The 13,510-nt window shown below is 42.3% G+C and overlaps 2 protein-coding genes across 8 annotated transcripts in view; one reads left to right on the top strand and one right to left on the bottom strand.

Moving 5' to 3' along the window:
* MARCHF8 (membrane associated ring-CH-type finger 8) overlaps window positions 1–13,510 on the bottom strand; it is a 147,564-nt gene that overhangs the window by 120,780 nt on the left and 13,274 nt on the right. For 2 of the 7 annotated variants that reach the window (XM_059662130.1, XM_059662131.1), the window contains exon 1: window positions 6,004–6,487. The exons of the other annotated variants lie outside the window; for them this stretch is intronic. The gene's annotated coding sequence lies outside the window, so the exon portion shown is untranslated. Of the gene's footprint in view, window positions 1–6,003; window positions 6,488–13,510 lie in introns of those variants that run through there. 7 annotated transcript variants of the gene reach the window in all.
* LOC132214632 (F-box/LRR-repeat protein 5-like) lies at window positions 1,022–2,147 on the top strand. The gene is given in 2 exon segments (XM_059661968.1): window positions 1,022–1,750; window positions 1,753–2,147. Coding segments are annotated over 2 exon segments (1,068 nt in total). The 5' UTR covers window positions 1,022–1,077.

Here is a 13,510-nt window from a genome sequence, read left to right as displayed (position 1 = left end):
AGAATACATGGAGAGAAGGAAGATCCTCAAAGATTCATAAGCAAGGCCAAGGTCAGAGGGAGTTGAGAACCATGAACAGAAGATATAAAACAGTAAAAGATACCATAGAGGGTGAAGAAGGCTTCTGGCTCAAGGGAAAAATGAAGCCGACTGAAAGAGAACAGCAGAGATGCAACGAGCATTATGTGTATCTGGTCCCTAGACTTGTGCAGATCCTCATGGCTTTACAGCTCCAGTTTCCTTGTGGCCTTAAAATAAACACTTTTTAAAACATTCACTTGAGTTCCTGTTCCTTAATATTAAAAAATGCCTCATTGCCCAACTGGCGCAGCTCAACGGTTGAGCATCGGCCTATGAACCAGAAGGTCACAGTTCAATTCCTGGTCAGGGCACATGCCCTGGTTGCAGGCTCGATCTCCAGTAGGGGGTGTGCAAGAGGCAGTCGATCAATGATTCTCTGATTCTCTCTCTCCCTCTCCCTTCCTCTCTGAAATCAATAAAAATATATATATTTTAAATGCCTCAGATATGCTAATATACTAAGATATACTTAAATAGTAAGGGAAATGAGGCAAGGAGAAAAAGGAGTAAAAAAAAATAATAATATAAAAGAAACTGAAGAAAATACAAATGGAAGAATATACCATGCTTGTGGATAAAAAGAATTAACATCATTAAAATGTCCATACTACACAAAGCAATCTCTAAATTCAATGCAATTCCTCTCAAAATACCAATGGTTTATTTCACCAAACTACAACAAATAATCCAAAAATTTACTTGGAACCACAAAAGATCACGAATAGCCACACCAATCTTGAGTAAGAAAAACAAAGTTGGAGATATCACACTACAAGGTATCAAACTATATATACTTAAAGGCTACAGAAATCAAACCATTATGGTACTGGCATAAAAACACACACCGAGTAATGGAACACAACAGAAGCTCAAAAATAAGCCCACACAAATACAGTCAGGCGCACGCGCAGGGGGCGCGCCGCCTCTGCCCTGCGCCAGGGAGTCTAAGGAGAGGCGGCGGCCGCGGCTGCTGAGGCGGAGGCTGAGGCAGTGGCGATGGCGCCCTTCCCCGAAGAGGCGGACGTGTTCACCGCCCCGCACCGGCGGATGAGGCAGCTGGTGGGGCTGTACTGCGACAAGCTTTCTAAAACCAACTTTTCCAACAACAATGATTTCCGCGCTCTTCTGCAGTCTCTGTATGCTACTTTTAAGGAGTTCAAAATGCATGAGCAGATTGAAAATGAATACATTATTGGTTTGCTTCAACAACGCAGCCAGACCATTTATAATGTACATTCTGACAACAAACTCTCTGAGATGCTTAGCCTCTTTGAAAAGGGACTGAAGAATGTTAAGAATGAATATGAGCAGTTGAATTATGAGAAACAGCTGAAAGAGAGATTGGAGGCATTTACAAGAGATTTTCTTCCTCATATGAAAGAAGAAGAAGAGGTTTTTCAGCCCATGTTAATGGAATATTTTACCTATGAAGAGCTTAAGGATATTAAAAAGAAAGTGACTGCACAACATTGCTCTCAAAAGGATACCACAGAACTCCTTAGAGGTCTTAGCCTGTGGAATCAAGCTGAAGAGCGACAGAAGTTTTTTAAATATTCTGTGGATGAAAAGTCAGATAAAGAAGCAGAGGTGTCAGACCGATCCACAGGTATAACCCATCTTCCTCCTGAGGTAATGCTGTCAATTTTCAGTTATCTTAATCCTCAAGAGTTAGTCGCTGCAGTCAAGTAAGCACCAAATGGTCTCAGCTGGCGAAGACTGGATCGCTTTGGAAGCATCTTTACCCTGTTCACTGGGCCAGAGGTGACTGGTATAGTGGCCCTGCAACTGAACTTGATACTGAACCTGACGAGGAATGGGTGAAAAGTAGAAAGGATGAAAGTCGTGCTTTTCAGGAATGGGACGAAGATGCCGATATAGATGAATCTGAGTCTGCAGAGGAATCGATTGCTATCAGCATTGCACAAACGGAAAAACGTTTACTCCATGGCTTAATTCATAATGTTCTGCCATATGTTGGTACTTCTGTAAACTTTCTATATAAACACTGTACCAAGCTTTGCCGATCTTTCAAACATGCACTTCTGAAGTTTTATTTTCAAAGATAGCACTTTTTGGAAACCAACCTGTTTTCCATAATGTTTCCTTTATTTGAACAATTCTTAGAAGGCCAATTCAAACATACCCACATATAAGTTTCTTAAGTTTATAGAATAAATTGGCTTCTTGGCAGTTGCTCAGTGAGCTAGCAAAGCACCAATTTATTTGTATTTGCTTTCTTCAAAGAACTCCAGTTTCCACCACTGTTCCTAAATTGTCAAATTTGGGAGGGATTTTTAAAAATTCTACAATCATTTGAAGAAATGTATAAATAAAATCTACTTTGAGGAAAAAAAAAACAAATACAGTCAATTAGTATATGACAAAGGAAGCAAGAACATACAATCAGATAAAGACAGTCTCTTCAATCAGTGGTGCTGGGAAAATTGGACAGATACATGCAAAAAATGAAATTAGACCACCTTCTTACACCATACACAAGAATAAACGCAAAATGTATTAAAAACTAAATGTAAGACTCAAAAGCATAAAATCCCTAGAAGAAAACATAGGCAGAAAAATCTCTGACATTTCTCTTAGCAATATTTGTTCTGCTATATCTCTTCAGGCACGGGAACAACCACACACACAAAAAAATGGGACTACATCAAACTAAAATGTTTTTTGCACAGCAAAGAAAACCATCGATAAATTGAAAAGACAATCTATTGAATGGCAGAAGATATTCGCAAATGATACATCTGATAAGGAGTTAATATCCAAAATTTATAAAGAATTCATGCAACTCAACACCAAAAACACAATTCAATTAAAAGGTGGTCAGAGGACCTGAATGGGCACTTCTCTAAAGCAGACATGCAGATGGCCAATGAACATCTGAAAACACCAATCATAGAGAAATGTCTATTAAAACCACAGTGAGATATCACCTCACATCTGTCAGAATGGCTATCATCAATATATCTACAAACATCAAGGGTTGGCAAGGATATGGGGGAAAGAGAACCCTCATGAACTGTTGCTAGAAATGCAGACTGGTGCAGCCACTGTGGAAGAGAGTATGGAGTTTCCACAAAAAATTAAATATGGAACTGCCTTTTGACCCAGTGATTCCACTTCTGGGTATATATCCAAAGAAACCTGAAACACTAATTCAAAAAAGTATATGCTCCCTATGGTCATTGCAGCATTATTTACAACTAGAGGCCTGGTGCACAAATTCGTGCATAGATGGGGTCCGGCCAGCCCACCTCGATTGGGACGATCGGGCTGGGCTGTCTGAGGGGAGGGGCTGTGGGCAGTTGGCCGGCTGGCCCTGCCCCCGGTCGAACTCTTGGTTGAACTCCCAGTCAAACTCCCATTCAAGGGGACAATTTGCATATTAGCCTTTTATTATATAGGACTAGAGGCCTGGTGCACAAATTTGTGCATGGGTGGGGTCCGGCTGGCCCACCCTGATGGGGGATGGTCGAGGCCAGGCCGGCCAGGAGGGTGCTGCAGGAGGTCAGGCAACCCCACGCCCAATGGGGGGGGGCACTCAGGGGCAGGGCCGGCTGTGGGGGGGCCACAGGAGGATGGCTGGCCAACCCTGCGCCCAATCAGGATGGGGGTGCCAATTGGGGGTGGTGCTGGCCTGGGGGAGGGGCTGCAGCCAGGGGGAAGCGCCATGGGCGGCTGGCCGGCTGGCCCTGCCCCCAATAGGGATGGGGGAGCCAATTGGGGGCCGGACCAGCCGTGGGGGAAGGGCCATCTCCCCATCAGGCCAGTTGGCCAGCCACAGTGCATATCATACCAACCAGTTGTTCTGGTCATTCTGGTCATTCCAGCATTCCAGTTGCTTGGCTTTTATATATATAGATAGATAGCTAAGATATGGAAGCAGCTCAAGTATCCATTAATAGACGAGTGGATAAAAATGTATTACATATATACAACAGAATATTACTTGGCCATAAAAAAAGAATTAAATCTTACCATTTGCAACAATGTGATTGGACCTAAAGAGGATTATGCTAAATGAAATAAGCCAGATAGATAAAGACAAATACCATACGATTTTTTATATGTGAAATCTAAAGAACAAAATAAACACACAAAATTGAAACAGATCCATAAATCAGAGAATAGACTGACAGTTGCCAGAGGGGCAGGGAGGTTTGGCAAAAAGATGAATGGATTAAGAAGTACAAATTGGTAGTTACAAAATAGTCATGAGGATATAAAGTATAAAGTAAAGCATAGGGAATATAGTCAATAATACAGTAATAAGTATGAACAGTCCAGGTGGGAACTAGAAATATCAGGGGGAACACTGTAAAATACATGACTGTCTAACCACAACACTGCACACCTGAACTAATATATAATACTGAATGTTAAGCTTAATTAAAAAATAATAGCCCTGACCGGTTTGGCTCAGTGGATGGAGCATCAGCCTGCGGACTCGAGGGTCCCGAGTTCGATTCCAGTCAAGGGCATGTACCTTGGTTGCGGGCACATACCCAGTAGGGAGTGTGCAGGAAGCAGCTGATCGATGTTTCTAACTCTCTAACCTTCTCCCTTCCTCTCTGTAAAAAAATCAATAAAATATATTTAAAAATAAATAATAATAAACTGAACATAAAAACAAAATATGTATATATAAACTGTACAAAAGAATCAGAAAAAAATAAACAGTAAAATCCCCAAAAATTAAGGGGAAAAAGACATGCAGAGCCAATTTACAAAAGAAACTAATGAAGTTTTAAAAGAAAACAACAAAAAATCAACTTCACCAATAACTTAAACAGGGAAAGAAAGACAAAAATTAGATGTTTTACCCCTGTTAAATCCGTTCTTTTTTTTTTTAATAGCACCCAACTGTGGCAAAAATGTCCTAAAAGGGTCACTCAACACTCTGCTAATAAAAGTGTTAGCTAGAACTTTTCAGTAGAGCAGTTTAGTAACAGGAATCAAGAGCCTTAAAAATAAAGGGTAAAGGTGTCAACTTTCCTAGTTTTGACTCTGGGTGGTAAACACACAATGCAGAAACTGATAATGTATTATAAAATTGCACATTTGAAACCTAAATAATTTTATTAACTAATGTCAGCCCAACAAATTTAATTTTAAAAAAATATCCACACCATCTCACCCAGTGACTCTAGTTCACGACACTATCTGAAAGAAATTGTCTGAACTATGGATTAAAATGTATTGCCAAATATATCCATCAAAAGATATTTACAGTAGCAAAATTCTTTAAAATAAGTTCTACATTAAGCAATAGGAAAAGGGTTAAGTAAATTAGAATATAACATAAAATGCAGTATGCAGTCACTAAGTAATTGAAGTGGGAAGTGTTATGCAATAAATGTTAAGAGAGTAAGGTTTATAAAATAAACAGCATTCAGGATGACTGTGACTAGGTTTAAAAAAATGTATAAATCCCAGTATAAAAGTACTAATGACAAACATTGATTGTTTGAAAATGAATATTAACAGGGCCTGTGAACACCTGCTCCAAGTCTTGAGTTTACCTACGAGATCTCCATGCCTTCCCTCACCACCAGCCCCACCGTTCCTCACACGGTGTATCAAGCCCAGTTACCTGCCTCACTCCCTGAGCACTCGGAGCGTTTCTTAGGTTATGGCATCATCCCCAGTTGCACTATTTAAATATTTGCCATTTTATATTTACAAATTCTCCCACATCATTTCATTCATGTAAAAAAAATATTGACTCTATCTACTAAAGTCACCTCAAAACTGAAATCTAAATTGAACACGGAAGTTAACCAAGAAGCAGTTTCTGTTTTCCTTACCCATTCAAGTAAAAAATACTACGGAGAAAACATCCATGCAGCTTTCTTTCCAAACCCCAGACTCCCAGCAGGCTTCAGACAACATGCAGATGCCACATACCTGTTTTGTGTGCTAGGACCACCAGTGTCACTCTGTCAGCTCACTTTCATGTCAAAGTACATTCAAGTCTAATCATTAGCTGCCACCAAAAACACACCCATCTGTGTGTTGCAGTGCTCAGTCACTACCAAGGTCACACCTGACTCCAGCTCTGCCCTATTCCCCACTGATTCCACCTTCCTGTTGGCAACTTTCCACCTCATTAGCTGAGCAGAGCACAATCAGGGGGAGGAGGCTGTGAGCTGGGCTGGCAACATGGAGAAATCAGAGAGTAGGATGACCACAACTGTGGCAGAGGGCTGGCGGAGAGGCATCCATAAGTCCTTGGTTCTCAACTTGGGTGATTTTGCTGCCCAGAGGACTTTTGGCTATGTCTTGGGGCTATCTTTAGTTGGCATAACTGGGGGGGAGGTGCTACTGGCACTGGTAGGAAGAGACCAGGGATGCTACCAAACATACTACAATGCACAGGACAGCCCCACAGCAAAGAATTATCCATTACCAAATGTCAGCAGTGCTAAGGTTGAGAAGCCTGCCATCAACTGATTTATCCCCTGGTTCACTGGAGTCTAATCCCAACTCATCAGGAACAGGGCACCCAGTGGGTAAAGGAGGCCTGAGATCGTTTAGGAAATACACACACACACACACACACACACACACACACACACACACACGAACTGGGGGGGGGGCATTATAATTTAAAAGTAAGGGGGGGAGCATTATAATTTAATAAAAGTAATAAGAATACCTTTTCCCTCAAGGGTTTGCTCCCCCACATATATTTCTTCAAAGACTGCTTCACAGCAGACCCTATACGAAGATAATATTATCAAAACTGCCCAGACTGGTAAACATCTCCAGAGCAGTTGGCAATGCACCCACACAGTCAATGACACATTCAGTTGCATATCTCTACAAGACCTAAGAACCCAAACTCACAGTTCCCAGCTTTGTTTAAAAGTGGCAAGCATTGAAAAGATCACTCAAAACAATGAAAATAACAGTGTTGCTTTTCCCAGATAAATCATCAAAAACTAAATATGACTTAAGAGCAACATTTTCAAAACTCAGAACAGTGTATTTAGTCTGCACTTCAAAAAAATTACAGATAAAAAAAGAATTTAATATATGAATTATCATCATTATAATTCATTTAAAGTTAGTAACCACAATGCAATACGGTTTTTTTCTTGATTACTTTAATAACTTTATCATGTCATGATTTCCACCCATGGGAGGCCAGAAGGTTAGAGAAGATATCCAGCACCATCCCTAGCTAAGGCTTAAATAATTTGGACCTGACTCTGAAGCATCATTTGCCAGTATGACCTTGGCCTTTGTCCTTTCAGTGTTAGGAAGCATACAGCACAGAAATGGTGGTCCATTTCTGTGTTGGACAGTAGCAAGTATTAGAAATGTGTTCATTATTCTAAGTCAACACATTATTGTTTATTTCGCCATATATTAGAAGCATGACTACTTTAATTATTCTCAATCTTACCCTCCACACACCAAGCCTTTTTCTTCCCTGGGTTGTAAAATATGCTCTCCTCATGAATTGTGTCTTAGTTAGCTCAATTATGATTCATAAAAGAACTAAAATGAATCTTAGAGATGAACCACTTCAAACCCAACCTCAATTTTATAAATGAGCTACGTCAGGCAGAGAAAGAGGAAGCTAGGCTGCTTGTTAGAGGTCAAGCAGCTACTCATAAAGAAAGTAGGGAGTGAAACTCAGGTTTCCTAACTCTTAAGTCTAATACCCTCAGAACTATACCAAGTTGTATAAGATGCTGCATAAGTAACAGAATTGACACAATTTTTTAAGTCTTATGATAAAACAGACACATATTTTCAGTAACATATTAGAAACGAAACTCACATGATCACAACCACTCTATGAAACAGTGTAATTGTTACCATCCCCACTGTCTGGATGAAGAAACCCAGGCCTGGGGTCACACAGTAAGCGTTGAAGCTGACTCCAAAGCCTATGTCCTTAATCACTATGCCACCTGGATAAGTACTAGAACATTCCTAACATTATCACAACCAAATTAACAAACTTAAGATTCCCAGTAGGTCCTCAAAATTTTAGTGCTTTGATATAATATAAAAGTTAGCCTTTCTACAAAAAAAAGTAAAGTTTTTAAGAAGTCAAGATAAATTTAAAGGTTTCCAGTATGTGCCCTCCTAGCATAAAATAAAGTCATTTTAACTTAAAAACCAAGTTATAGTATTAAAGTATCACCTTCCACATTAACTACCCTGAATTCAATCTAATCCTTCTGGGAGTAGCAGAGAAGGAATTCATTTATGGCCTGGAGCTTCTTGAGAAACATTAGCCAAGTAGTTCCATGGTGTCAATCCCAAAGGCTTTTCCCACATAAGATTGATTGTGTACCATGAACAAAATACCACACCAAGCAATAATACACACCTTCAGAATAATAAAGTAGGGATTCCAAGATGGCTGCAGAACATGTGGAAGCTACACTCACCTGCGCCCACCACCAAATCAGATTTACAGCTGAATTACAGAGCAATCAACCTGAATAACTAATTGAAGGCTAGCTGAACTGGAATATTATAACCAAGGATTTACAGAAGAAGCCACATGGAGACTGGTAAGAAGGTGAAGATACAGAAGGGGCTGGACATGACACCCACATAGAGCAGCTGAGAGAAGCCAAAGGGATATCTTGGCTGCAAAACTCCCTCCCCAAGGTGCATGAGGTCTCAACCCCACACAGGGATTCCCACCCAGAGCAACAGAGACAGGAAGAGGAGCTCACAGTGCATCTGGTATTGAAGTCAGTGGGGATTCAGTCTGCACAGGAGAACAGGGGCTAGACCCAGAGGCCACCTACCTTCCCAGGGTCAAGCTCTCCTATTGTTACAGCGCCAGCCTGGGGAGTGTACTGCCAGGTCCTCCAACTACTGGCGACACCACTCTGCCTGCTCCGGGCCTGCAGAGGAGGCTTTGCTGGCTGCACCCAGTAGGACCTTTGGGGAGCTCTTTTTCTGAAGCTCTTGGCCGAGACTGTGTAGCTTTAGAAAAGGGACCATTCTTCCCCACCTCCAGGGCAGAGCCTGCACCCCCACTAACTGTGGAATCACTGGGCCTGTCCTTCCACTACCTATGGCCCTGCCCTACTGAGTTCAGTCCCGTGGGGGGTAAGAGAGCCACACAGAGCTGGGACTTTCTGAGCACGTCTACTGGGAATCAGACAGATGGGTGCTGGGTTGTGTGGATACAGAATGTGTGGTGGGGGTCACTCCAATCTCCTCTGGGCTATTCCTCAACAGATAAATTTGACCTGCCTTTTGGCTGCCGGGACCCCGCCCTGCTAAGCTCATTCCCGCAGGGGAGTCTGGGAGCTTTTCAGAGACGAGACATTCAGTGCATACCTCCCTTGGAGGCTTTTGCCCAGGGCAGGGGAGGAAGTGCCCACCCCTCCCTACAGGCTCACCTCTAATGGGAGACGGGTTAGATCTGCCTCGAGGTCCCAGTGTCCACACCTGCTGAGCTCAGCTCCACGAAGGAAAGGGAGTGCTACTGGGAGCTGGGACAATGGTCCAGGACTGGATGAAGTGCTTCGTCCCCTCCTGCAAAATTGGTTGTCATCACCCTCAATGGGAGACTCTTTGGATCTGCCCTCCTGAGTCCCAGTGGCCTCCTCCTGTGTGTTGGCTGCAGAAGGGACAGCTGGCAGCACCCAACCTGAACCTGCAGTACACTCCTCCTGGAGAAGCTAGAGTTAGAGATTCAGGCAGAGACCAAGAAGTATGGCCTTAGAGTCTGGGCCACTTTCCCTTATAGAAAGCCTGACAGAGAGACAACCAAGTAGGGGATTTACTAATCCTGTCATCCCAACCCATCACCCCACCTTACCAAGCTTGTGAACTGTGGAAGGGTTGTGGGTCATGGGTAGGCTGGGTCCACTCTAAAGTCTTTCTACAGATGCCCTGGAAAAAGACTAGGCAACCTCAGGGGGAGGAGAGTCATGAACAGGTGGAGGCAAACCTCAGAAAATCTCAGACCTTTTACAGATCTGCCCCCAGCTCTAAGTGGTGGAAGCTGATCCTTGTATACAGATTGGATCCTCCCACGCATTCCCAAGCCAAGTAGACACAGCCACAAACAGTGCATAGCATGGTAGCTCCAGGCAGGTAGGGCAAGGCTGGTTACACACACCTGACACTGACCTGTACCTGAACTCTGCCCAAGTGAACCCAGAACCAACACAACCAATGGGCTTCAGACCACACCAGAGCACAACCAGACTAGCAACACAAGTGCACGTACAACAGGGGATTCCAACAGGCACCAGACCCTACTGGGAACAACTTCATCTCTGAGGACAGCCCCTGCACAATGACTCAAACATAGGGATCGAGGTTTATCCTTATAGTCATCCAGCCTATAAAGGACCAAGAAAGGACCAAAATAATGCAAGACTCGACTACAAAAAGAGGGTGCACATAACCCACAGGAAACATTCCTGGAGCACTGAGCTCAGGTGATCGGGAAGATTTACCACTGAGTCCAACAAGACACCTACATCAAAAAGCCGTAATAAGTTTGGGAGCTGTAGCAGATCTACCGAATACACAGGGACACCATGAGGAGACAAAGAAATATGCCCCAAATGAAAGAACAAGAGAAATTCCCATAAAAACTATTAAATGAAATGGAAGCAACAAATATAATCAGATGCGGAGTTTAAAAGAATGGTTATAAGGATGCTCAAGGACCTTCAGGGAGAAATGGATGATCTCAGTGAGAACCAAAAGAGATGGTAAGCATTAAAAAGGGCATAAAAACCATGAAAAAGAACCAGTCAGAAATGAGAATACAGTATCTGAAATGAAGAACACACTAGATGGAATCAATAGCACTTAGGTGAAGCGGAAGGTCAAATCAGTGATTTAGAGAAAAGGTAACAGAAAACACCCACGAAGAGCATCAAAAAGAAAGGAGAATTACCAAAAAAAAAAAAAAAAAAAAAAATGAAGAGAGTCGAAGGGACCTCTGGGACAACATCAAGCATAAAAACATCCACATCATAGGGGTATCAGAAGGAGAAGAGAGTGAGCAAGAGATCAAGAACCAGTTTGAAGAAATTATGTCTGAAAATTACCCTAACATAGTGAGGAAAAAGTCACACAAGTTCAGGAAGCACAGAGAGTTCCAATCAAGGTAAACACAAAGAGGCCCACAACAAGACATATCATAATTACAATGGCAAAGATCAAAGATGAAGAGAGAATCCTAAAAGCACCAAGGGAGAAAGAGTTACTTACCTACAAGAGCTCCCATAGGCTGTCAGCTAATTTCTCAACAGAAACACTTCAGGCCAGAAAAGATTGGCATGAAATAGTCAAAGTAATGAAAAGGAAGGAACTATAACCAAGACTACTTTCTCCAGCAAGGCTAACATTTAAAACTTGAAGGGCAAATAAAGAGCTTCCCAGACAAAAAAAAAAGTTAAATGAGTTCATTACCATCAAACCAGTACGGCAAGAAATGTTAAAGGGCCAACTTCAAGAAGAAGAAGAAATAGAAAGAGAAACATAAGTGTAGAGGATAAAATGGCAATAAGTATATCCTATCTAATAAAAGAGAAACATGGTAATTGGCATACGACTGCTACCCTTCCCATTGGCTAATCAGCGAGATATGCAAATTAACTGCCAGCCAAGATGGCGGCCAGCAGCCAGGCAGCTTGAAACTAACATGAGGTTTGCTTGCTTCAGTGACTGAGGAAACCAATGTTCACGGCCTGCTTTGCTGACCTCTGAGCCTGCAGTTTAAGAAACATTGTAACAAATATAGAAGCTAAACAAAACCCCAGAAACCTGCTTTCAGCAAGCCGGGATCTCAGAGCTGGAATTGATACAGAGTTTCGATTATAGAACTGAAACAAACCAGATACCTGCTTTCAGCAGCGGTTGCCTAAGAGCTGGAGCCTCAGAGCTAAAGCTGGCCCAGAATAAAAAAGAAAAAAAAAAAGAAAAAAAGGAGCAGTTGGGAGCTTCAGTCCCAGCCTGAAAACAGCCATCAGCCCCTCACCCAGGCTGGCCAGGCACCCAAGTGGGGACCCCCACCCTGAAGGGTGTGTGACCAGCTGCAAACAGCCATCATCCTCTCACCCAGGCTGGCCAGGCACCCCAGTGGGGACCCCCACCCTGATCCAGGACACCCTTCAGGGCAAACCAGCCGGCCCCCACCCATGCACCAGGCCTTTATCCTATATAGTAAAAGGGTAATATGCCTCCCAGCACCGGGATCAGCGGAGCAGAGAGGCCTCCCAGCAACGCCCAGCTTCCTCTCCCTAGTGACTAGCCTCCTTAGAGTTTCTTCAGCCCAGGAACCTGGCTTGCTTTATAGCCAGGTGCAAACATTTTATAGTTTAACCAAATGTTTGTGAGTGTTTTCCGGTGCCTCATCTCATTTGATCCTCACAGAAGTCCTGGAGCAGGTAGATAGGAGACTCAGTGGAATCCTTTTTTTTCCCCATTAGCAAGACGCAAAAAGCAATATTAAAATATTTCTTCTAATTAATTTCCGTTCAATGTGCATGAATCTGTGCACCAGGGCACTAGTTAATAATAACCTTAACTGTAAACAAATTAAATGTTCCAGTCAAAAGACATAGGGTAGCTGAATGGACAACAAAAACTGTAACCCATGTATATATTCTGTACAAGAGACCCACCTCAGAACAAAGGATATACAAAAAGACAGAAAAAATGAAGGGATGGAAAAAAATTCCATGCAAATGGAAACAAAAAACAAAGTTGGGCCCTAGCCAGTTTGGCTCATTGAATAGAGCATCAGCCTGCAGACTGAAAGATACCAGGTATGACTACGGTCATGGGCACATGCCCGGGTTGTGGGCTCTATCACCAGTAGGGGGCATGCAAGAGGCAGTGGATCAATGGTTCTCTCTCATCATTGATTGTTTCTATCTCTCTCTCCCTCTCCTTTCCTCTCTGAAATCAATAAAAATATATATATTTTTAAAAACACACAAAGTTGGGGTAGCTATACTTATATCAGGCAAAACAGACTTCAAAACAAACGCCATAAAAGAAACCAATAAGGTCACTGCATGATACTAAACAGATCATTCCAACAAGAGGATATAAACATATATGCACCCAACATAGGATAACCTAAGTATATTTTAAAAATCTATAAAAAAAATTAAAGACGATCTCAACAGCAATACAGACACAGTAGGGAGTTTTAATACCCCACTGACATCAATGGATAGATATTCCAGACAATAAATCAACAAGGCAGCAGTGACCTTAAATGACACACTGGATGGGATGGATTTAATTGATATTTACAGAGCACTTCATCCCAAAGCAAAAGACTACATTCTTCTCAAGTGCACATAGAACATTCTCAAAGATAGACTACACGTTAGGACACAAACTAAGTCTTAAGAAATTCAAGAAGACTGTAATATCAAGCATCTTCTCTAACCAC

Source organism: Myotis daubentonii, chromosome 13 (assembly GCF_963259705.1).
Source record: "Myotis daubentonii chromosome 13, mMyoDau2.1, whole genome shotgun sequence".
Classification (NCBI taxonomy): Eukaryota; Metazoa; Chordata; class Mammalia; order Chiroptera; family Vespertilionidae; genus Myotis; species Myotis daubentonii.
This window is presented reverse-complemented; position numbering and strand designations above follow the sequence as displayed.